Raw genomic sequence first — 25025 nt, forward strand, 5'->3', positions numbered from 1 at the left:
CCCTGACATTCCCCATAAGGACTCTGAAGGAATCCATCCTTCCCCCTCCATTACCCTCTCACATCTAAGGTCAGCTGTCTGTGTTTTGGGGCATTTGCAGCCTCGGCCCTCATGGGCCCTGAGGGGTAGTAGAAATGTCAAAACATCCCTGACACTGACCTTAAACTTGACTTTCCACTAACAGAGCTGAGTACTCAATACCCTCTGACAGCTACTGAGAAAGCAGAACTCCAAGCGAGCCAGACCACTCTTTCCCTCTTTCCTCCCTCCTGGTCTCTGGGGCTCCCCGTCCCTCATTAGGAGGAAAACTGCTGGAGCCATCTCTGTCTTTTTGTCTCTGGTTTGCCCCATGGACCAGTCTGGAAAATCTGTGCTTCTGTGTCAGCTGTGTTTTAGAGAGCTTGCATGAGGAAGGCAGAGCATTGATGGGGTCACAGTGCTAGTGGACGTGTACTGATGGCTTATCGCGTACGAGCTATGCCCTGTTCTAAATGTTTTACATGCATAACTTCATTGAATTCTCCATAATAACCCTATTTGTTAGATACTGTTTTGTCCCCATTTTGTAGAAGAGAACATTGAGGCACGAAGAGGTTAAGTTATTTCCCCAAGATTACACAGTTAGATGGGATGTTTGAAATTATAAGCTACAGGTGGCTTCCCTGGTAAGACCTAAATTGGGGGTCAGGGGGATAACGAGTATGTGGTTTTGGGGCTCTCAAATTTGGGGAGCCATGGCAGGATGCAGCCACACCGACTTTGGAAGCAGCAAACCGTGCAGGTGTGCCTCATCTTGAGACCCTCCCCCCCAACCAAGTACCTTTGTACACCTGCAAGAGAAGTAGAGTCCTCTCTTCTCCATCTGAGTCTGTATTTAGTAACTCCAGGTAAGGTTTGGCCTGGGTGCAGGTTCATTTTTCTCCCTTCATAATTTGATCAAAGACATTTTTCAGACCTACTGATTGCTGTTGGAAATACGAACTTCAAAGTTGGGGAGTCAGTGAATAATTTAAGCCTGTACCAGCTCTCTGGGTCTGCTGTTAATGGGAGTAATAACACTATTAATAGCGATGTCAGTGCAGACACCCTGGAAAAGTCCATAACATTAGCTTAATGGCTGGAGGTAATGAAGTCCTCACAGAGGAGCTAGCCTGGTAAATTAACTTCCAAGACTTTTAGGCAGACGCCCTTGTTGCCATGGTCGGCTAGAGCAGGCAGGGAGTGCCAGGGAGGTGACCACATTCATGTCTGACCCTTCACTCTTGGGTTTCCTAGAAGGATCCTGGAGAATTCACAAGTTGCAATAATATTCAAAGTGCTTCCCAGTGGCAGGCAAGAAGAAAAAAAAAAAAAGTGATTAGCTTAGAGACAAAGCTTGAAGGGAAATTTTGAAATTGCCTTAAGAAACATGAATCGAACATCAAGATGGCAGGGAAATGGATTTAGTCTGCAGCAAGAGGGGGTCTGTCCTTCCCTCCTCAGTCTCAAAGCTTCAGGGAGGTACAGCACGGCAGAGGCTCCAGGGTTCATCTGTGTTCAAATACTGGCTCTCTCTGTTGAGCTGGTGACCTCGGGCAAGTTACCTACCCTTCCTGCAGTTTCCTGGTCTATAAAATGGGTTTTTAAATGGTACCTGCCTTGCAGCATTGTTGGGAGACTTTGACATAAACCGCAAGCCTCTTACCAGGGAGCCCAAGAAACGCTCAGTGACTAGTAGCCATGATTGTATTACTTAGAATTGTTTTTCACTTTCACGTTACATGTCCAATTTACTCTGCACTCATCATTTTTGTCCCTGCGTCTCCCCTTCTTCCTTTAGTCCATGCCTTCAGTGACTTCTTCATTTGCTAAGTTCTCCCCCCAGACTCGCCACTGTTAGGCTGTCCCTCCCACAGAAGCCAAAGCTGTCTTCCTTCCCTGTGGCATTCTTCCTGATGACTCAGGCACCATCTCCCTGCTGCCCCAGCTTACCTCAGCTTGTCCCTCTAAGGACCCTGCTTTCCCTTACCCTGCAGCAGAATCAGGAGTCCACAGCTTCCAGATCATGGCCGCTCAGCAAAGGTCCACATTCACATGGCTTATCAGATCTGCATTAAAAGCCTGTTCCCCTGGGGCGCCTGGGTGGCGCAGTCGGTTAAGCGTCCGACTTCAGCCAGGTCATGATCTCACGGTCCGTCAGGCTCTGGGCTGATGGCTTGGAGCCTGGAGCCTGTTTCCGATTCTGTGTCTCCCTCTCTCTCTCTGCCCCTCCCCCGTTCATGCTCTGTCTCTGTCTGTCCCATAAATAAATAAAAACGTTGAAAAAAAAAATTTAAAAAAAAAAATAAAAGCCTGTTCCCCAAAGCTCAGATACCTCCATGCGGTGAACTCCCACTGTAAGGCAAGGATGCCCTGGCCCTGGCGGAGAGTTTAAGCATCTTCCCCCATGTGGGGTGTGCACATTTGGGTGAAGGTACATGATTCTTATGTGCATGTTTCACAAACTCCATCAGTGAAGACTGTAAGATCCCAGATCACCCTGGATGTAGTCTACCCGTGACGCAGTGTACTTTGAACAACACAGGACGCTAAGCAATAATAATACCGCTTCTCTAACGGTAACCCTGGGCCAGGGAGCTGGGATTCCCATCCAAGGCGGTCTGGCTCCAAAGCATGCTTTGAACTGCTACACTCGGCTCTTTTGATCCTTCCTTCCCTCCCTCCCACCCACCTACATTTGTCCTCTGGCTGCTGGACATGAGGTATACAGGGGATTCCAAAATAAGTCAGGCATCATTTCTTCTTTTGAGCTCACACCTGGTAGGAGAGGCTGCACTTAACCCAATAATTATAATACAATCAAAGACTTTCTAGACTATAGGAAACCCCCAAATGCTCTGAACTCTGCCTCAGGTGGTAGCAGGGAGAGATTGCAGATGCACAATGGTTGAACCACATCTGGAGGGTAGGTAGAAGCTGGACAGGGGAAGTGTGGGAAGAAGGTGGTCCAGAGAGAAGTGGCCAGCACAAGGCAAGGAAATCGGAAAGAGTATTTTGTATATGGGGTGAGAATAAGTCTCAGTTTGCCTATGAGGGGAGGAGAGTTACAGGGCTGAGGATGGATGGGGAGGTAGAATAGCAGGACTTTGCAGCTCTTTAGGTTAATGAGGAGTAGGTGAGGGGTCTTTAGGATGACCCCCAAGTTTCTGCATTTGGCAACAAGTGATTAGAATAACCATCTTTTTCACATTCAGGCACGGTGGGAGAGGAACAGGCTGGAGGAAGGAGGCAAAGAGGGCAGTTCTGGACACATCGAGTTTGAACATGTCCTGGGAGCCACTGGCAGTGCCTGACCTCCATGCCAGCCCCTCACTGGAGCAAGTGGCCTTCTCCTAAGTCACTCATTGTTCGTCCCTCCCAGGTGCACCCGGAAGGAGCGCTGTGAGAGGTCCAGAGAGCCCCGCAGGTTTGCCTCTGAGATGAAGCAGTGTGTCCGGCTGACTGTCCATCCCAGCAACATCTCTGTGTCCCAGTACAATGTCCTGGTAAGGGCAGTGGGATCCGGGTCCAGGGTCATGGGAGAACCCTCTCCCCACCAAAGCCCCCCATTGTCCTTAAGAACTGGGCCAAGCCTGACCAGCAAAGCTGCTCGAGAGCAGCTTTAAAGAATGTGTCCCTGGAGATGGAAGAGGGGGACACGCACAGGAATACTGGAGCAAGGCCCTCTGCATAATGGATGGAAAGATAGGGGAAAGTGTGACAGCAAAAATGATTGAATGGGTGACCAAGAGAGGGAGGATGATGAGAACTATATCTTTGTCTGCAAGATGGGAAGGATTCATGTGCAGAGGAAGAAAGGGGCAGGATATCGCCCATGTTCACGCACTGGGCACTTGGCGGTTGGTTTGCCGTTTTTCCAAAACAGGGGATGATGGAAGAGGAGCTTGGCCAGCAGTACCTCAGTCCTGCCCACCTTTCTTTCTACAAACAAATCCCCTAAGCCCTCCCATTTGCTGGGCCAAATCCATTCATATGTAACGAAGTCTCCTCTGTGTCTGTCTCTTTACCTCCCACCACCTCTGGTCTTGTGATCAATCGCGGCTTTCTTTATGTTAATATCACCTCCAGTTTTCTCTCTTTTCTTTCTCTCTGATCTCTCTTGCTATCCCTCTTTCTCCTTTTATTACATACCCTTCCGTGCCCCACTTCACTCTCTTCCTCTCTCTCCCCTTGCCGGGGCTGTTCGCAGCTGGTCCTAGAGACATACAATGTCCCGGAGCTGTCAGCTGGAGTCAACTGCACCTTTGAGGACCTGTCAGAGATGGATGGGCTGGTGGTAGGCAATCAGATCCAGTGCTACTCCCCAGCAGCCAAGGAGGTGCCCCGAATAATCACAGAGAATGGTGAGTGTTCCCCAGAGGCAAAGCTGGGTGGCATGTCTTTCCTCCTGGCCTGATGAGAACTCAAGACAGGCGTGGGGGGGGGGTGCGCGGAGGAAGCCCACTGGCAGGGGAGAGTCAGAGGAAGGGGGTGCTTTGGTGGGTATGATACAGAACAGGAGGATGAAGTGTCTTTTTGCTGCTCTCAGAAATGACTGTTGAAACCAGGTGAGCATCCTGGAGTCGGCCTCATCCTAGGTAGGAGCAGCTGCAGAGAGCACGGAGAGAGGCAAGGCCACAGCATCAGAATGTGCCAGCTGAGTTTAGAGACTGTCCTGGAGCAGGAGAGGGTGGTGTGGAGGGGCAATGCGGGAGGGGCAGCTGGTCAGGAGCATGGCCGGGGGGTGCCTATGTCAGGGCTCTTATGGCTCTGTCCCCTGCCTGAACTGCTGGGTCACTGATCTCAAACCACTGCCTCCCATCCCCACCCTGCCCTGCCTCCCCAGAGCTGCACATTCATGGCCAGCTGCACTGGGAGGAACAGGGGTGGACAGAGGCCCAATGCCGGTGAGGGACAGGCCCAGCCTGGGCAGATTGATTCCATGTTGGCCCTCCCATTTGGGCTTGTCACATTTGTTCCAAGCTGATTGATTAATGAGGCTCTCGGGGAAGGCACAGAACAAGGCTGGAAGTGGGGGCCTGGGGTCAGGGCTGTGAATTAAACATGGGCTTCCAGCTCCTCCCTGGCGCCAGCTGAGGGTTCCAGGGACACCCGCCTGAACGGAGCCCTGAGCCCACCAGAGGAGGGGGTGTAAGACCAGGGTGTCTCCTTACCGAGATGGGGAAGGAAGTCGTGTGTGCACATACATGCACATACATGCAAAATCTCTTGTGTGGCTTGTGGCAATGTTACAAAGCGTCTACATGTTTGTCCTGGTAGCTAATCAATGTGTATGTTTATAATTCTGTGAATCTGGTGTGGACACCATGCATGCAAGCCTGTCAGGGTATGTGCACATGAGAGCTGGTGAGCAGATGAGGGGTGGGTGCCAGGAACACAGTGTGGAAGGAAGAATAGACCAGAAGCACCCTCTGCAGATGTTCTCAGGGCTGTCCTGGGACTGGGCCCCCCTGAATCAGAGTCCTGTTAGGGGAGCGACTCCCCTTTCCCAGTGCACATCACTCTCAGTAGGACCCTCACATGGGATCCTGGCCTTTTCCCTGACCTCGTGGTTGGCTCTGCACCCCAGGGGACCACCATGTCGTCCAGCTGCAGCTCAAGTCGAAGGAGACGGGCATGACCTTTGCCAGCACCAGCTTTGTCTTCTACAACTGCAGCGTCCACAATTCGTAAGTGCCTCCCAGCCTCACTCAACTCCCTGTTCCTGGGGTCCGTGATCATCCAGCGATAGAAGATGCTGGCACTGTTTGCAAGAAGCCCTATAAGGAGGAGGATGAAACAGACCCCTTCCATGGCACCCACAGGGTTAATAGGAAAAGCAGAGCTGGAATGAGAAGAGTAAGAACTTGTAGGGTGGGGATCTCCAAATCCCTGACCTATACATCTCTGGCATCAATCTGCCTCGCCTGATTCAGTTCCCACCATCTGTTGAGGAGGAGGGTGTCCCTCACCTGAACAACAGAGCAGCTAGCACCCTGGGTGAGAGGAGGGGTGTCAGGAGGGAGAGAAGCCCCACGTACGTCCAGGCCAGGGCAGGTGGTCCAACAAAACCTTGAATGCTCAGCTCTCCCCAGTGCCCTGAGGGCTGCTGGGTCAGGACTCAGGCTGTGGAGAGTCAGAGCAGGGCAGAAAGGTCCATGCTGGCAGGCTCTGGCCTGGGAAGTCTTACTCCGGCCCTAGCTCTGGCCCTGGCCCTGTTTGACTGAATCGTCCATTTCCCAAGGGAAGGCACAGAGGACAGAGTCTCGGGCTCTCGAGTCAGACCAGCCGGAAACTTAACCATTCTGTGTCCCAGTGTCCTCTGTCAGTGGGGAAATAATAGTCCTCCTTCCAGGACTGTCACCCACATATTCCACCTCTGACATGGCAAGGGCACTTCCAGGCAGAGCTGTGGTTGGCTGGGACACCCCTGGTTGCTGCCCCTGCACATCAACCCAGCTTGGCCCACAAGACACCTGTGAAGACTAGAAGAGCCATTACAAGCACAGCAGTTAGAGCCACTGTCCAGGCGCTGCTCATGTTTTTGCTGTTATTTTATTATTATTTCCTCTGTAAAATGATGGAGCTGGACCAGACTGAGAAGGTCCAAGCCTTCTTTTTTTTTTTTTTTTTTATCATAGAAACCTTTCTCCAGCCAGAATTAGATGTGGAAGCCCAATATTCAAGACAGATGAAAGTAGGAGCTACTCTGGTTGAGGGTTGAGGGCTTCTGGAACCCCTCTGTCTTGGAATCCCATACATCTCCTCGTCTCCAAAGAAGCTCCATGGAGCCCCCAGGGTTCCATAGAGCACAGTTTGAAAACCATAAAGCCCTGCTTGTTTTAAAAGGCTATCCTGTTTTCCTCTCCCTGTAGGACAAGCTAGTTAACATAACCCAAGACATTTGGGGACTTTAGGCCGGTGGAATGTTTGTCTACCTATCTGGTTATGGCAGCTGTGAATCCAGAGCTTGGCTCTCTATGGGGCTCCCAATAAGAGGTAGTCAGGCCTCCCAGCCAAAAACAAGTTGCCTCAATGCCAGAATTCTCTTCCCGCTTCTTGTCATGGAGCTGCCCGTGGCTCTACCACTTGGTGGCCTGATCCCTCGCTCCCCTTTTGCCCCTCTAGGAAAGCAGAGTGTAGACAGATGAAATCATGTGTGAAGTTCCCATGGAGTCCACAAAGTAATTTTAAGCATCTACTTTGTGCAGGGCAATGTGTCACTCATTAGACAGGAAGGATCAACAATTAATAAGACTCAAAGACTCAGTCTCTGCTTCCCAGAGTCCTGGCCTTGTGGACTAGTGAATGAACTGGACAGTGAATAAGTAAAATATGGTACAACAAGGCCAGTACTGCCCCCAGAGACATAAACAAAGTGATTAATGGGAAAAGGGCCCAGTGTGACCAACTCTCTGTTGGTCAAAGAAGGAAGAGGAGATGGCCAGGTGAACGAAGGGAAAGCAGTACTCCAGGTAGGAGGAGAGCGTGGGGAGAGCATAGCCTGTTCGTGGCAGAAATGCCAAATACATGTGGAGACAGTGGACCTGGACATCCTGAGGGGCTTAGACTGCATGGCAAGCCATTTGGGTTTCGCCCTCTGGAAGATGGGAACCATGCTGGGTTTTTAGGCAGGAAGGATCTCTTCTAAAGTTGTCTTTGTGTCTTGGGGGTGAAGTGTAGAAGCAGGGTCGCCAACTGTACAGGGACCCACTGCACTGAGAGAGAAGCCTCAGGCCCTTCCTCTGCCCAGGTGGGACCATGTGAGTCCCTGACAGTGAGACCCTAGAGTCAATTTGAATTAAAAGTCAGTTTCTTTCTTTTCACTAACTTATATGGGCCCTCTGAATGAAACCCCCTACTTCAGACCTCATTGCCCCCCAATTCAACAGAAGAGGTCAGCGTCCTGTGGAGATGGAGAGTGGTTGATTAGGCCCTTAAAGATTAAGGTTTTCAACCACCTGAGTTGGGGGTGGGGGGAGGCCACAAATTCTGGGCATCCTGAGAAATTGGTGCAAAAAGGGTCAGATTTGTATCAGATTTGCCCTTCATGAGGGTTTGAAGGTGATTTCTCTTAGTGTTAAAAGATATTTTACTAGACCCAGGAGTCATAGGCCCTCTGCTTTGGGTTCATCCAGGTTCTGTGATTTGTGCCTCTTCCTCCTCTGTGCTCAGGTGCCTGTCCTGTGTTGAGAGCCCATACCGCTGCCACTGGTGTAAATACCGGCACGTCTGTACCCATGACCCCAAGACTTGTTCCTTCCAGGAAGGCCGAGTGAAGCTGCCTGAGGTAGGTCCTGGCAGCTAGAGTGGTGAGTGCTGCTTGCTCTGAGCATGGGGCACAGAGGGCAGGCCTTCCCTTAAGAAGAGAAAACAGGCAAATCCCATGGGACACCTGCTTCTGCCCCAACCGCAACTCTTAAGGGACCACTTCATGAAAGCAGGAAACAAGCAAAGCTCTGTGCTGGGGCCGGTGGGCTCTGAGTCAGTCCTGGAGGCTGAGCTACAGGCAAAGGTACATTCCAGGTCACTCCAACCATGAAGACGCTCCACATGCCAGGTGAGTTCTAGAACAGTTCCAGACAGATGAGTGTGTATGTGATTGAAATAATTGTAAGTCCACAGCAAGACTGTCTATAGACTCCTTGGCTGTCCCTCGGAGCACTGTCCACAGAGCATATCTGAGATCAAATAGGACAAGTTGGGTCAAAGGGAGAGAGAAACAAGAAAGAAAGAATGGTCAACTTACCAACCAGAGTGGTAGTTCTCAAAGTGTGATGCCCAAACTAGTGGCATCAGCATCACCTGTGAATTTGTTGGAAACTCAGAGTCAAGCACTCCACCCCAGACCAACTGGACGAGAAAGTCTGGGGGTTGGCTCAGTACTTGGTGATTCTGCTGCACAGTCCCATTTGGGCATCACTAAAGTTGGCTTCATGGTGAAGAAGCTGTGTTTTTATTCTCTCCTAATCTTTATTCTCATCCTTGAACATTATTCATCACTCTAATGGAAATACTCTATGCCTCTGCCGTTTCCTTTCTTAGGCTGTAAGTTTGTGGGCAAGCACCTTAAAGATAATGGGTGTAAAATTACTTTGGAGAAGTCCTGCTATTGTCCAACCATTATGGTGCTTGTGTGACTCCAACTTTCAGGTCAGTAGGACTGAACAGAGTGATTGCCTTAGAATGTTGTTATTGAGATTAGAAAGATATTTATGTATATACAGTGTTGGTTAGACCCCACTCAATGTAGAGCTGCCAGCCTGGCCCATGCTCTCTTGGCCAACACTGGACTCGGACAGTTTCCAACATCTTCACCCCCTTCTCCAGCCTTGGGTGTACCTTCCAGCCCCCTTCGCATACCCACACATGTGCCATGACCATGTGGCAAACCCCACGGCTTTGAGAGCATTGTCCTGGGACAGGAAGCAGAAAAGCTGTTTAGGGTACAGGAGGGGAATGGTGAGCACAGAGGCTCATCCCAGTGCCCCTGTCCCAGACTTCTACCCCCAGGGGTTTGGCCAAACCTTTAATGGCAGGAGGGAATCTGTCTTGTCTCTGAGACTGACAGGTCAGGGTGATGTACGCTCTACTACCAACACCTGTGGCACGGGGCTCTGCTAAAGGGAAAATGACTGGACTCTGCCTGGCATTGAGAAAATCCGAGCTCCAAATCCTATTTTCCCAGGCTCTGATGACTGAGCAGGAGTTCTACAGGTAGAGAGTGAACAGACCAATTCATTTTAGAGGTAAAGGCAAGGAATGGTGAGGTTGTCAGGGGGAGGGGATGATCCCAGTTGAGAGGGAAGACACGAAGAACAAACAAGAAAGAAACAAGAGAGGAACAAAGAAGAGAAAGAAGAGGCTGTGGAAGTCTCTAAACATAAAGCTCTCTCCCTCTATGATGGGGTATGTCTCTGGCTAGCAATGGCTACTCTGGATCATAATCGAGAAGAGACCCACACTTAGATTGCCCTTTTATGGGGAGAAGGAGGAAAGAGAATACATGTTGGCTTTCAAAAGGAACGTGAAGCTAATGTGTATGTGTCAGTTCTGTTCTTTAAGAGAAAATGGATCTAAAGCTCGTAGGACAGACATGGGTTTGACAGCCGAGGGGCGCACCACTGACATGAAGACCCTGATAAAAGGTTATACAGTTTCCTCAAACCCTGAGCCTTTATCTTGGGGCATGCAGTCAGGAGAAGAAGGTCTGCTTCACCCACCAAGACCAGGGGCTGAGGGCACAGGAAGAAACCTCTTACTTTGTTCGGGAACCTGCAAATGACTTGATGGGAACAGAAATGAAGAGGTTTTCCGCATCTCTCCAGCTTCCCGGACCAGTGTATCTGGCAGAGGTTTCATGTGGGGAGAGGCCCAAGGATAAATTAGATGAAAGCAGAAACAATTGAGCGATCTGGTGGATTTCAAAGATGCCTAATCATTTAATTACCTTGAAGGAGGTTTTCAAATTTCTGCTTTTTCTTTCTTGTTTGCTCCTCTTGTCCCAAGTTTCTGTCTTTAAATACATAAAAGCAGCTTGCATCTGCTGCTCAGAAAGAGGAAAAAAGAACTAGAAGAGAATTAAACAAGAGCCCACCATGTTTCCCAGTGCAGTTCAGAGATCCCTACAGAAGAACGCTGTCTTTAAGCACCCAGATTGCCAGCCAGGCACAACCCCCCATATACCTCTGGGGCTGCAAAGCCTGCCAGAGAGTCACAGCACCTCATAGGACGTGGTTCCGGAGCCCCTAAGAAAGGAAAAGGCCTGAAGAAGCATGGCCAATGGAGCATGGTGATGAAGTAACCTACCACAGCCACCCTCAGACACTCTCCATTTCACCCAAGCTGTGTTATGGTGAGCCTGGCAGACCACTGCAGCCAGAGGCCCCCTCTTTTGGATGTTTCTTTATTCTAAGAAAAGGAAGCTCTGAGGCCGTGTTTCTGGTCCAAGTTTGGAGGTTGCCTTCTACCCACCTCAATATGAGGGCCATTTTGAGTATAATGTAGTGGAGAAGCTGGAGTTGACCACTTCACGATGGGCGTTGTAGCAGCAGCATCCTGGGAAATGTACCGAAGGGAAAAGAAGTGATAAATATTTGTGGACTATTGACTGATCCAGCTATTTGGGTCAGTGGAAGGAGGTCATTGTGCTCAGAGCTTAAAAGGAAAGCCCCTGGCTTCTAATGGAAATAAGGTGATTTTTTTTTTTTATGTCGTTGTTTTGTTTTCTATGTTTTAGTCCCTGGGAAGAGCTATAGCAAGAATAAGAGGTAACAAAGAAAATTACACATTTGAAAGGTGATGTTATAGAAGCTTCCAGACACAAGTGTCCCCTCTCCCTGCCAGGGGAAGAGCTTATTCATAGCATGGTACCTGAAGCTTCGCTGCGGGTCAACGTTTGTCCTACATTACCCAATTCCTGAGCATTTCCCATATGCAGGGCATTGTGAGAGGTTTCGAGGTGTGTTAGAGACCTGTAGTCTACATTGAGAGATTAGTAAAATGGGACCATTGGTCTACATGATCTTTTAGGTTCTTTAATTGTAAGGGGAAATAAGCCGGAAAGCACCAAGGAGGAGTCCATGCCTCAGAAGTGGTCTTACAGGATGAAGTTAAGTCCAGGCTGTGGTCTCCTTGTTGTACCTACCAGGGGACTCCCCCTCAGCCTCAGGGGACACCCAGGCCCAGACCCATCCCCACAGGATGAGAGTGAGGCCCAGGCCCAGAGATTCTTCTGGAAGTCCCTGGGTTTTCATTTCCTTTCAACCTTTGAGTGTGGGGACACAGACAGGGCCTTTTTGTTAGCCAAGAGGGAGTCTGCCAGGTGGCTCTTCGGCTCTCCAGCACCATCTTTTATCCCCAGGAAGGCTTTCATCCATGCGTCTTCCAGTTTCAACACTGGCTTTGTTGACTGTCACCAGGGATGTTGAATTACCTCTTTTTTTTCCCCCTGAACAAAGAGTGCATTCAGGTGAAGTTATTGGTCTGGAACAGAGAACTGGTCGATCATTGTTGTTATTATATTAATGGCAAGTATTCTAGCATAATTACAATTATTAGAAACAGAATGCCCAATAAACGTATGTTGTTTACAGTAACTATATTCCGGTTACAAGGAATGATTTTGTTTCAACTAATGATGGCATTGGGATAACAAGTCTGGGTCTTTAGATCAACTGCCAGATCCTACCTACCAAAAAGAAAAGAGACAGGAAGTCAAGGAAAGCAGAAGTAGGGTGAGTCTTCCTGTGCTCAGCCCTTCTCCCAAAGTCGGGACAGACTTCTTGCTTCCCAGTGGAATGGCCTTTCCCAAGGGCAGCCATTAACCTGGCCATGACCCCATGTCTACTAGGCAGGAAGGGCCTCTGGTCCCTGAGTGGCTCTGGAATCCCCAGGCTCTGCCATAGCCTCCCCTGAACCCCCATCAGGCCCACACACTTAATAACAGTGATCCATAGGAAACAAAGGTGAACTTCCATGGAAAAACAAATCCACTGACAAGAATTTATACTCCATAGACTATTGTACTGTTATTTCTCATCTAAACTGGGATGCAAAGTCAGCTGCAGCTGAAGCTGTTCCCTAGGAGCCAGACCAGATGGGCTTTGCTAGGAAGGCCCACGGTGCACAGGCTCAGAAAGAAAGTTCCTGTAGGCCCTCCCTCTTCTTGAAGTTCAACCAGCATGTACTCCAGAGAGCAGGTGTAAGATCAGAAGAGGCAAAATGAATTCTGTCTGATTTCTGAAGCAGTGCTCCTAAGGTTCTCCTAACATCCCCTACCGACACCCCGAACATGAAGCTGTGGACAGATGGGTATTGTAAAATCTGCTGAACCCAATTGTCAGTCCTCTCCAAGACCGAAGTGTTGGCAGGGTGAGGATGGTCCTAGCCCCTGGACTGCTGTTTGCCCCTCGTGCTGAAATAAACCCCATGTCCTGAGACAGGGCAGGCCAAGGGCATTTACCTGCTGTTGGACTCTGGAGAGAAATTGGGCCATCTACCTTATAAGTGATTCTGGCAAGAGGAGCCATTCCTGGGGCCCAACCCAAGGGATCAAAACCATCCTTGCCATGCCCTTCACCTTCCTTTGAGAAAACAAAGCCAAAGCCAGCTAAAGAACTTGCTTCCAATCCATGCACCACCCCCACCCCAGGTATTCCATTACTGGGTTGCCGTTTCTCCAGACAATTGCACTTTCCATCAATCTCGTCTGCCCCACCACCCCCCTTGAGGTTATGGGTATTTCCTTTCTGTATTATTACTTTGCTCTCTCCATAAACCAGCCCATCGTAGATCACGCTAATGGCATTATAAACTTGGGGAACAGCAAGAAAATATATGGCGCGTTACATTTTTGTATTGGGCATCATGGGTCTGAGAAGGTGAGTGTAAATTTGGGGGTTTGGCTGGGGCTAGGGCTGGCTTCTTTGGAATTGATGGGGGCTGAGGCGACAGTTGTGGCGAGTGGTGCCCCGCAAATCACTTATTCCTTAGCTGCCCCTGCCCTGCACTCCCCCCAGAGCTTCACATTTCCCCAATCTTGCTGTAACAACTAGGAGAATTAGAGCCCTCATCTTGTACACACACGGGGGGCTGTAAATCCACAAGCCTACCACCTGCCTCCCCAGGCAGCACCAGCCCTAAGGGCAGTCTTTCTTTTCTCTCTCAGCTCAGCAGCGTGCTTTATGTCCTTGTTCAATTATTTAAATATGCAATGAAACCTCTGTATAAAGCAGCCACTGACATGCTGGACATGGTAGATAGAAAGGCATCTTTGTGCTTTCATACTTTGGCTTGATGTTCCTGCTCCCTGCCATTAGCATTGCTATCTTTACTTCCGTGTGCATTTCCCTGAAAACCAAAACGTGCGTGGGGCTGGACAGTCGACCTGGAGCCCACCGGAGCCACCTCCTAAAAGCCAAGACACTGAAGATTTTCTTTCACTTCATGCCACGGCCACTCTCAGCCCTGTTCTTACAACTGCAGAATGTAGCCACAAGCAAAACAGCCTCCAGGGGAATCTGGTTCTTGAATGTATGCATTTGTCTCCAAATAATCTTGTTAAATGCAGGTGCTCTCCACCTCCAAGAGCTCGCCCTTTCCATTTATAGTTCAGAGTAATCTCTTCCTTGAAAAAAGAAGAAGAAGAGGAAGAAGAAGAAGAAGAAGAAGAAGAAGAAGAAGAAGAAGAAGAAGAAAAATATTATGTTTTTGAGGAATTCTGTATGGGGGCTAGATAATCATCCAGGGACAAAAATCAGTAAGATGATCTGGTGAAAATATTTTGTTCCTTGTCATTGTGGGAACTGAATGAGGTCATGGGTGTCCTTGGTTCTTTTACCATGAATGTGGCCGTGATCGTATGTGTTGGCTGTGAAACAAGATAGCAAACAGGAAAGCGCATGGAAGGTAATGGAGGTGGCGAAATGTGCACTGGATTGAATCCTTGAATCCCTTGTACCGTGTTGACTAGAATCATAACAGCATCACACACTGCCTACCAGAGCCACACCGCCTGTATGACTGTACCAGGTTGCAATGCGCCAGTTATTAAAATATTAAAATACTTCCCTACTGATAGGTAAATGGCCACTTCCAGAAAGCTCCCCCTCCAGCCCCTCCAGTGTTCATTCAGCTATTCGATACTTTGAATACCACACTTCCACCTGGTTGAGCAGGCATTGTTATCCCAGTCTAGAGATGGGAAAACTGAGCTTCAGCAAGGCTATAAAATGAAGTGTCATAGTTCATCTATTGGGTTAATAATAGAACTAGGACCATAAAATTCATTGGATCCAAACCAGCTTCTCTATTCTGTGGCCGAGGAGACCCAGAGGGTTTGAGGGGGACTTGTCCAAGGCCACGTAATTGGTTGGCAGAGGTCCCATCACAGAGCATATGGAACATGCAGCTATAGGATGTCACCTTCCAGAAGAGGGAACTGCTGTTAGAGAGCAGTGGATGGACCCGGGGCCTCTGTACCTGTCCCCCTGTGTTTGGGGCACTTAGAGCTGTTGGAGTTGCCAGGCTCTGAAGCTCATAAGGGGTGGGAAGAGCTGGACAGTGGGAGCTGATGGGGTGTTTATGGAAAAGCACACAGAGGTAGTAGCAGGGGAGATGGATCCTTTGGAAGTGAGGTAGGAAAAGGGAGTAGATGAGGGACAAGGTGCGACCTGAGCTGGTCAGGCAGTAGATGAGGAAAGAACAAACATTTGTTGAATGTTTGCTGTCTCTGTGTCAGGCACTTTATATGTGGTAGTTCATGGAACACCTCCCCACCAAAAACCCTTTGGAGGAGGAGATTTTAATCCCCACTTTCAGTTAAGCCAAGCAATGACTAGAGCCCTTGCAAGATTCTGAAATTAGCAGGAAGAAGATAGCCTTGCATTCAGAGATCAGTGGCTCCCCAGCCAGGTTCTTCCGGTTAAGGACTCTCAGAGGTGATTGCCTGAGCCCCAGGCTGCCGTAGAGGTGCTGGGAAGTCAGGTCTGGAGACACGGTCAGAGAAACAGGGAGGTTTCCCTGCACCTTCCCACGAGCAAGAGGTGGTTTTGTACCTGAGATCTCAGCGTGAGGCAGGTCAGGATCTGAGGAGCTGGGATGGGAGGAAGGGGCAGTGTGGTGGCAATGGTCCCTTCATGCCTTGCTGCCTAGGGAAAAATTGCCATTTTACATCTCAATTAGGAGGGACACCGGGGTCAATCGCCAGTACCACCAGAGGAAAATGGGCCCAGCCCAGCCCTGGGCCTCTCCAATTATTATTAATGAACTTACTCTCAGACCTGCCAACCTTTTTATATGCAAACTAGGCCTTTATGGGGCCACTGGCAATCAGGACTCATTAAAGAACGTGTGCCAAGCCTCAGAGAGAATCTTCCAGAGGAAGAGAGGCTTATGCTTCTACCCACATCCTATCACACCCACTAGAAGCAGCCCAGCCGGAGGCCAAGTCCCAGCCCCCACAGGAGGGTGTTGCAGCTCCCCTGTCCTGCTATGCTCGGGGAGATCCTTCCGGACCCGCCACCCCATCCTGAGGGGGTCCGGCCCACCAGTAGGAACTTGCCTCTTTCATTAAGGGTAGGAAAGATAGTGGGTTGGCATTCAACTTCAGCTGCCAGCATGTCTGCTGATACTGAGCCATTATTTGTCCTCTCCCTGCCTTGATTTCCCCTTTGCAAAGTAGAAGGGATCCATTAGGTTGGTCCAGAGGACTCTCAGATTCGAGACACTTTCTGAACATCGTTCAAGGGCAGCAACATTTTGCTGTAGGAGACGGAAGTGAGAGATCCAGGACTTCTCTTACTCCAAATGCAACCATATGCAGACATGGATGCAGCAGGAGGGAAGGTCAGGCTTGTGCTTGCTTTAGGGAGAGGAGAGCTGCCCAGGGCCTCAGGTAAAGGGAGGAGCGGAGTCAGGACCCTCTGGCTAGAAACTCCCTGCTTTTCGTGGATCTTCTCTCTTGATCCTCCGCCATCACACACCTCCTGCCCCAGTCCTGAGCTTCATCCTAGTCACTATATCATTCCTGTCTTCTACGTGTCCTGTGTTCTCATCTTGCTGGGGTGGGGGGACACAGAATGGAGCTTCTAAGACTCTCTCCATGTGGGACCTCCAGGTCCCTGGAGACCATGCACTTTAGAGCCTTAGGACCACATGCCAGGTTCACTGCTCCGCTCCTTCTCCCCTCCTGCTGGCCTGCCTCCTGCTGCTCCTCTGTGTTTTCACTGATTTTTAATCATGGAAAAATACACACATAAAACTTACCATCTTAGCCAGTTTCAAGTGCAGATCTGTGGCATTAAGTACATTCACACTGTTGTGCAACCATCCCCACCATCCGTCTCTGGAACATTTTCACCTTCCCCAACCGAACGAAACCCTGTCCCCCTGAAACGCTAACTCCCCATTTCCCCTCCCCCAGAAAGCACCATTCTGTCTCTATGAATTTGATTATTCTAGGTGCTTCATATGAGTGGAATCATGTGATATCTGTCCTATTGTGACTGGTTTATTTCACTTAGTATAACATTTTCAAGATTCACACCTGTTGTGTGTTAAAATTTGCTTCCTTTTGGGGGGGCCTGGGTGGCTCAGTTCGGTCAGCATCTGACTCTTGATTTCGACTCAGGTCATGATCCCAGGGTCATGGGATCGAGCCCTGTGTCAGGCTCCACGCTGATTGTGGAACCTGCTTAAGATTTTCTTTCTGCCTCTGCCCCTCTCCCCTCCTAGCAAGTGCTCTCTCTCTCTCTCTCTCCCTAATAATAATAATAATAATAATAATAATAATAATAATAAAATTTTTTCTTCCTTTTAAGATGGAATCCTATTCCATTGTAAGTATATATCACATGTTGTTTATCCATTCATCCACTCATGGACACTTGAGCTACTTCCACCTATTGGCTGTTGTGAATAATGTTACTACGAACATGAGTGAGCAAGCATCTGTTCTAGTCTCTGCTCTCAACTCTTTTGGGTATATATCCAGAAGTGGGCTTGCCTGATCTGCTGCTCCTCTCCTACCTGCCTTTTAAAATAAAGGTATGGGCAGCCTGAAGGAGAGAGGGGGTTAGTTTCATGGGCCTGGGACACTTGCTCCTCTCTGGTCAGGCTCCATGGTAATCAAGAAGGACGGAGGTGAGACCACCCCAAATCATGGAATCAGGACTGGTAAGAGCTGAATGGGTGGTTGGAGCCCATCGGATCGAGACATAAGGAAGTTGAGTCTCCAAGTGGGGATGTGATGTATTCAGGGTTCCATAGCTGTCCAGAAGCTCAGGAGGCACTAGAGTGTGGGTCTTCTCCCTCCTAGCTTTCAGTGACAGAAGGGGTTCATGTTTGCCTTCAGACCCAGGAGGGACAGCTGCCAGTTGCCTGATTGCCTGCAACCCCTCCAGTCTGCTGTTCTGCCTCAACCTCCTTTCTGCCTCAGTCTGCTGAGGAGGAGTGCTGGGGTCAGGAACCAGCAGCCTCTGCTGAGGGCAGCATCCTCAGGAAGGATGTGTATACCGTGCTTTTAAGCCATCTGTCTCAGCATGCGCCGAACAGTGCCACAGCAGTAGTCTGGGGGATGGTCTGTCTGGGGGACCCAGGCCCTGCTTGTGTCCTCACTCCTGCCCATGCCGATCAGGCCTGGCATACTGACTCTCTTCTACTCGGCTCCTCAGAATCCAGCCACACGCCAGCCCCCACCTCTGCAAAGAGGACAGAACACCCACACTCCGTATTTGACCCATTCCCCGCCTCCCAGCCCTTCCTGGACAGAGCTGATTGCCTCAGGGAAAAGGGCCCAGTCATTTCCTCCCTCCCCCCAAGGCCCAACGGACCCCACTCAGCCTGAGGAATGAGTGTGTTCATTGCTAGCATCCCAGGGGTTCTCCCTGTGTATCTTCTCTGAGGGTCATTTCCTTGGGGTCAGGCCAACCTCAGAGGGCAGTCAGAAGCTTCTGGATCTTAAAAGGCCTCTGGGCCTCATTCCAGAACATTCCCAATTGCCAGACTCAGCCACGTATGGAAGACCCTCCTGGCCCCCCCCTGCTGTGGTCCAGACTCACATTCCAGAGCTGGGGCCCACAGCTCACTTGTGGAGGGTCTCTCTGTCCCAACTCTTGGCAGCCTAGGACTGAAGCCCGAAGTGCGACCCGGGACACCCAGCAGCTGAGTGTGTCTCCGCTAGGGTCGGAGGGGTGCTGGGAAGAGGCAACCAGGAGTGTCAGAGTCTGGAGGGCATTAAATTGAAAACTGAAGAGGGCAGGAGACAACCTCAGTGAGAAGTGGCCTCCAGGAGGTGACTGTAGAGTCTGGGATTTCTTGGACCATTCCCTCCCATACAGAGGCTGAAGATGGGCCCCAGTGCCTTGAACCTTCTGTGGGTGTGTCCGAGGGAGGGTGGAGCAGGGCAAACATCGGGGCTGTGTCCGGAGAGACCCCTGCACCTTTGGCTTCCCGCTCCCCAGCCTGAGCTGTGCTGTCTGTTCCAGGACTGCCCCCAGCTGCTGCGAGTGGACAAGATCCTGGTACCCGTGGAGGTGATCAAGCCAATCACTCTCAAGGCCAAGAACCTTCCCCAGCCACAGTCTGGGCAGCGCGGGTATGAATGCATCCTCAACATCCAGGGCAGCGAGCAGAGGGTGCCCGCCCTACGCTTCAACAGCTCCAGCGTGCAGTGCCAGAACACCTCTGTGAGTGCCCCTAGCCCTGCCACTCCCGGGCCGCCTGAGCCCCCCTCGTGCACCCCCAAATCAGCTCAGCTCTGCAGGGCTTCCCCAAACACCCACAAAATGAGCTCCCTGCCTCACTGCTTCCCCCACCCTTGCTTGCCCGGCCCAGCCTCTTACGCCCACCCCGGCGGAGTGCTAGGCTCTGAGGTCTGTCTGCCCATGGTTATGGTAAAGAGGGTCCTCTGTCAAAGGCAGGGGCCGCGGTGGCAGGGGATTATGGACCAGCCATGGGGCTGCTGAGTGCTGTCCGTGGGCAGAGAGAGGTGTTTGCACGGTGTGTTCGGCTCTGGGAACATCCGTGTCCATCCTCCTTCCAGAGACCATCTCTGGAGTCCCTGGGCCCTGTCCTCCCACCGGGGCTGACCCGGGGGCCTCATCTGAGCCGGCAGAGGCCCGCTGCTCCCTTCGTATCTGCACAGAGGCCATTTCCCAGCAAGACAGACCCAACACCTGCAAAGGGAGCGGTGGAACAGGATGGAGCTAGCCAGGGGGGTGCTGCTTGGATCAGCACAAACCTGCCCGGGGCTTAGAACATCCACATCAAGCCCATGCCCGACCAAAGACAGGTCAGCAGCCCCTGCATCACCTTTCCTGAGTGGCTGCTCCCCTGCCGACCGTGTGGTCTCCCCAGCCACTGCTCTGTTCTCTCTCTCATCCTCTTTCTGGGCCACCTCTATGCACCCAGACCGCTCAGAGACAAACATTAGGCTTATAGACTCATAACATGTTCAAGCTGTAGGAAACCTTAATATTCTTCCTCACTGTGCGAATGAAAACCTGGAGGCCCAGAAGCAGGGGCAGGTCTAGATTCGTGGGGCTGAAACTTACACAATCTGGGGGACCCTCTTTTATGAATAAAATGTAATAAATACAAAATTTGATATATAGGCAGGCCTGAGAAGGGGCTGAAGTTCCATGCGCCTCAGGGTAACCCACCCTGGCCCAGAAAAAGTTCGAAATGTCTAAGGTCACATGGCTAGGGAGGGGCGGGGCTGGGCCTGGATTCAGGGTCTCCTATGTCACACTGCCTCCCATTCATCCTTCATGTTGCTGCGGGGTGCTTATATGTGGTGACTGTATTTAGGGATGTGATATGGGACCAGGAGAGTCCTGAACAAAGCAGCTCACGGAAAATCTCTACGCGTAAGTGGAGGTCAGAGAGGCCCACATGCTTGCCCAAGGTCGCTCAGCATTACAGGGACTGAACTGGCAATTAATGTCCCAACCCCTGAAACCCCAGATGTGTCCCCACAGCTCCCACAGGTACATCTCCCTCCTGTCCTGGTGGCCAGGCTGTTTGGCAGATTTCTGCAGCATTCCAGATTAAACCCACAAGCAAATGGGATATTAAACACCTCCTGTTTCCTCATAAATCCTGAAGCCAACCAGACCAGCCCCAAGGGTTTGACTCAAGTGATTCTCCCCTAAATAAGCAAGTTCCTGTGGGAAGAAAAAGCCTGAGCTCCACATGTGAGTCAGCAGAAGGCAGATAGGGGTTTAAACGATGTAGAAAAGTCTGTTTCATCAGAGACACTGCCCCAGGGAACCTGGCCCAAGAGGGAGGACAGAGTCTGTGGCCTCTGATGATGGAGAGCTCTTGTTCCCCAGACACAAGACTGGGCCTCATGGCCCCGGGCTTTATCTGGCTCAGTTAAACAGACGAGGGCACCCCATATAGCAGCCTGAGTTCATCCTATAAACTCCTTGGTCAGAACTCACTGCCTCGGGACCCACTGCCTTTCTACGAATGGCCCTCAGCACTCCTGAGCCAGGCCTGACTCACTGAACGAGCCCCCTAGGGGTCACATTGCCCTGACTGTGGGGGCAAAGTTGGAGCCTCCTGAGAACACAGAATGGAGCCCAGCATCCCTGACAGGTGGGGCGGGTCCCTCGTCTGGGGTGCCTCCGCAGGGTGCCTCTCCTGACATCCTGGTCAGTACCATAGGGACAAGGGGGAGGTGCTGCTGGACATCTGCTTGTCTGACGTTGAATCCTGGGGATTGACAAAATCTGCTGGTCACACACAGCTCCTTACTTGGGGATTTCATGATTTCGAAGCCTGATGCCCCAGGACACAACGGTCAGATCTGCTTTCAGCCCTGAGAGGCCCCAGGCCCCCCATAGGGGTCTTGCCCAGCTGGCTGGCTTCCTGAGTGCAGGGGCTCAGGCAAGTTCAGATCCACTTCCAGGAGACTTCTCGTATCAGCAGGACCACAGTAGACACATGACATTGGGGCTGGAGGCCTGCGGCCCCAGGCTCTGACCACCAACGAGAGGACATGATTCCCAGGCTCCCTGCACATCCCCCTGCCGTCCCTGCAGGACCCTGAACTCTGGCCCTTGGAGCTAGGAATCTGTCTGAGGTCTCCCACCTGCCATGGGCTGGTTTACAGTATCTTACTAAGGTTGCTGCTCCCAAAACAGCTCAGCCTCTCTTATTTCAACACCCTCATGAGGAAGGTGATGGGGAAGTTTGTTTCTGTACCATTTTAAAGTCTTAGAATGTGAGGAGACAGGAGGTATACCCCACAAAGGGTAGATTCCAGGAAAAGTTCCCTGTATCTACCAGAACCTGCTGGAATATCATGCACTTCAGGAGGGCTCAGCCCTGGCTCTTCCCAGGAGCCTCTCTTTTTCAAGGATCTCAGTTTAAATGCAGTTCTTGGCCAGGATACCACTTGCCATCAAGTGACGTCCTTAAAAAACTTTGGGGTCATAATCAGCCGCAAGCCTCTGTTACCATAGTTATAGAGGACAACATATTACCAGAGCAGGAATAGACTTGAGAGGGTGTCTGCTTGTGATCTGTAACAGAGGGGAATCTCTGCAGCCCAGAGAGGGCATGTGACCAGCCCCAGGTCACACAGCAAGTAAATAGCAAATTCAGAAGTTCAACCCAGCTTCATAACACACACCCCCACCAATCAAAGGTTGGGCAAAAAATAGCAACTGAGCACTTTATACCCAGCCTTGGTGCTATCCTTGGGAACAAGGTCTGATGTGCCTCAGACAGGACTGTGGGAGGAGTTTTGTTGTTTCACTTCTTCAATCCCTGAGCTTTCTGGAATGAAGGGGGGCCACTGGAGAAATCCAACAAAACCCCCGAGTTTGTGATGACAGAGGAAGAGGGGTGAAAGAGATCTCAGAGGAAAGCAGAGAAGGAAAAGAGACACAGGAAAACTCCACATGGGTGGGATACTAGGCTGGGTGGGCAGGCAGTTCGTCTCCAGGCCACATTTTGGGGACAGGCCCTGGGCCATTGCTGGAGCCCTTGGTGCGGGGGAGGGGGGGCAGCAGTGGCTGTAGGAGGAAAACAGGGCAGCTCACAGGCAGCAGTTGGAGGGAGGAACAACTGTGGGTATTCTTGGCCTCCTTTAGACCAAGGCTCCAGGGAAATGACAAGTGCTTCTAATAATAGTGCCCAGTCCCCGCCTCTCAGGCACCAGCAATCACAGGAGCAAGGGGGCCGCAGGGGGCAGCCAGCTCCATCCCCCCCAGCCTCCACCAACCCACAGCAGCGGCCCATCTCCTCTCCGTGTCCCAGTTTACTAGGTGCAGAACAAGGATGGGGAGGTAACTTGGCCCCCTCCCTGCTTTATTGGAACACAGCTGGGAAGGGGTCTGCTGAGCCATTGGGGGTCCTGGGGATGGTCTCGGAGGATACACAAGCTTCTTCCGTTGTTCAGATCTGTCCGCCCGAGTGGTAGAATTTTCCAGCACAACATCTCAGAGCTCAGAACAGGGAATGGTTAGTGGAAAGAATGTCCAAATTAAATAGGTCTTGTCTTTGCTTGACAAGGTAGAGGCTCACCCTTTCCCGAGGTAATGAACAACATCATCCCCTAGCTGGGCTGTGATGTGCCAGACCTTGATTGAGACACTTAACCTCCTGGCCCCTGAGAGCCTGAAACATTCTCCCCTTAGTTCTGGGTTTTGTGCAGATTAACTGCCCGCTGATTGCGGAGAGCTATATAAATGCTAAATGAAGCAGAGGTGGGGGTTCCTGGGGGATGGGAGCCAGTGGTCCAGGCTCCCCAGCTGTCGGCCCCCTCCTGCTGCAGGACGCAGGTCATGGGGAAAAAACTTCCAGGAATGACAGTGACTTCCCTAGAGAGGGAGGAGGTGGTGGGGAGCACCAGGGGTTAATGGCTTCTATAATATTTCATAGTCAAGATCCCAGGAATGGGCGATAAAAAGATAAAGCAATGCCAAGCATATTTGATCCTTGAAGTCTTGTATTTTCGATTTTCCTTGAAAATTAAATGCGTGCAAACACACACATGCACTCCAAAACACATAAGCATGCTCATGTGCGTTCATCCCATATGTACCAAGAGTCTGGTGCATAAACACTCAATAAATGCCTGCTATTATTACTTCACATAAACACAAACACAGGGAACACAAGCATATTTTTGGACGGCATCCCCAAATGTATATGCGTAGACTAAACACACAGTCATATTTGAGTGCTCATTCCTTGTGACAGGCACTGTGCTCAGCGCATTGGATGGTTATCTTGAACCCTCAAAAGAGTCCTGTTGGGTCTGCACTGTTCATAATTCCCACGTCACAGATGGGGAAACTGAGACTTACATCATTTGCTCACAGTCACACAGGCAGTCACTGCAGAACCCCTCTGTTGCGGTATGTGCCCGTATGTGTGTGCATGCGTGTGTGAACACGCAGGTAACATAGATTTGTGCTGGGAGCTCTTCTCAAGTCAGCTGCATGTGAATACGTGTGTGCACACAAACACACATGCATACGTACGCAGAATCTCTGGGGGATTTCCGGGCCTTTCTGAGAGAGGCCTGAAGGTTCTATTGATCTTTGGTTGATGGGACCCCTGGTCACCACCTGCTGCTTCCACATTGAATCCTGGCCAGACCCAGGCCTGAGAAGCAGGAGCCAGGCTTGGATCCTGACTTAGGCACCACCAGCATCCCTCCTGGAGGTAGAGGCAGAACAGCCTCAAGCCAGCCCTTAGAACCTTCCCTTAGCAGTCTTCCTGCACTGGGGCCTTGGAGGAGGGAGATGGAAATAGGGATGGGAAGGAGAGGAAGTGGAGCTTGGCTAGGGGAGGGAGTGGGAGGGAGATCTGGAAAAGTCTGTCCCTCTCCCCTTCCTTCCCTCCTCTCCCCCGCCCTGTCTCTTGCTCCTGCAACATCTCTCCACCCTCAGGCCGCTGTCCCCTGCTTCTAGCAGACCACAGGGAGTGTGAGTGGTGAGTCTCTAACTCCCCGAAGTGCTGGAGTCACAGAGTTGCCTGTTTGAAATGCATTCCCATCTTCCAATCCAGCAGGTGTAGGGAGAGGCCCTGGGATCCGTGGTTAGGCCCCCTGAGTGATTCTGAAGACTGTGGCCCACAGACCACCCTGAGAACCACCAGTCTAGAGAGGAAGAAGTTTTGTGAGAAAGCTCAGGATGACTTAGAAGGACTCAGTCTGACCCAGAAGCAAAGAACATCATCTCTGGGGAGTTGATCAACTGCACTACAGGGCAAAGGGCTTATGAGTCACCAGCTGAGCTGAGCGATCATGAAAGTCCCTGTGGTTGTTTCTTCAGGGCTGGGGAGCTTTGCTTTATTCTACGGCTTGAGCCCAGACCCTGGTGTCGCGGGTCACAAGGGAGATTCTATGAGAGAGTGGATGGTACAGAGCAAACCACCACCACTGTGGGGCAAACACTGAATGTGGCTCCCTGGTCTGGGCACGTGTCTCCAGGGAGTTAGTGAAAAATTTGGGAGTACTAGGGTAGAGCCTGAAGAAGGCTAGACAA

The 25025-nt window shown here is 50.9% G+C and overlaps 1 protein-coding gene across 1 annotated transcript in view; it reads left to right on the plus strand.

Moving 5' to 3' along the window:
- The window catches only part of PLXNA4 (plexin A4), a 369863-nt gene that overhangs the window by 268443 nt on the left and 76395 nt on the right, over positions 1–25025 (plus strand). The window contains exons 5-9 of the mRNA XM_025929240.2: positions 3401–3524; positions 4229–4382; positions 5609–5708; positions 8194–8308; positions 19005–19205. Of these exons, the coding sequence (XP_025785025.1) occupies positions 3401–3524; positions 4229–4382; positions 5609–5708; positions 8194–8308; positions 19005–19205 (694 nt within the window). The remainder of the gene's footprint in view (positions 1–3400; positions 3525–4228; positions 4383–5608; positions 5709–8193; positions 8309–19004; positions 19206–25025) is intronic.

The sequence above is a fragment of the Puma concolor genome, chromosome A2 (assembly GCF_028749965.1).
Source record: "Puma concolor isolate L17-30 chromosome A2, mPumCon1.1.hap2, whole genome shotgun sequence".
Lineage (NCBI taxonomy): Eukaryota > Metazoa > Chordata > Mammalia > Carnivora > Felidae > Puma > Puma concolor.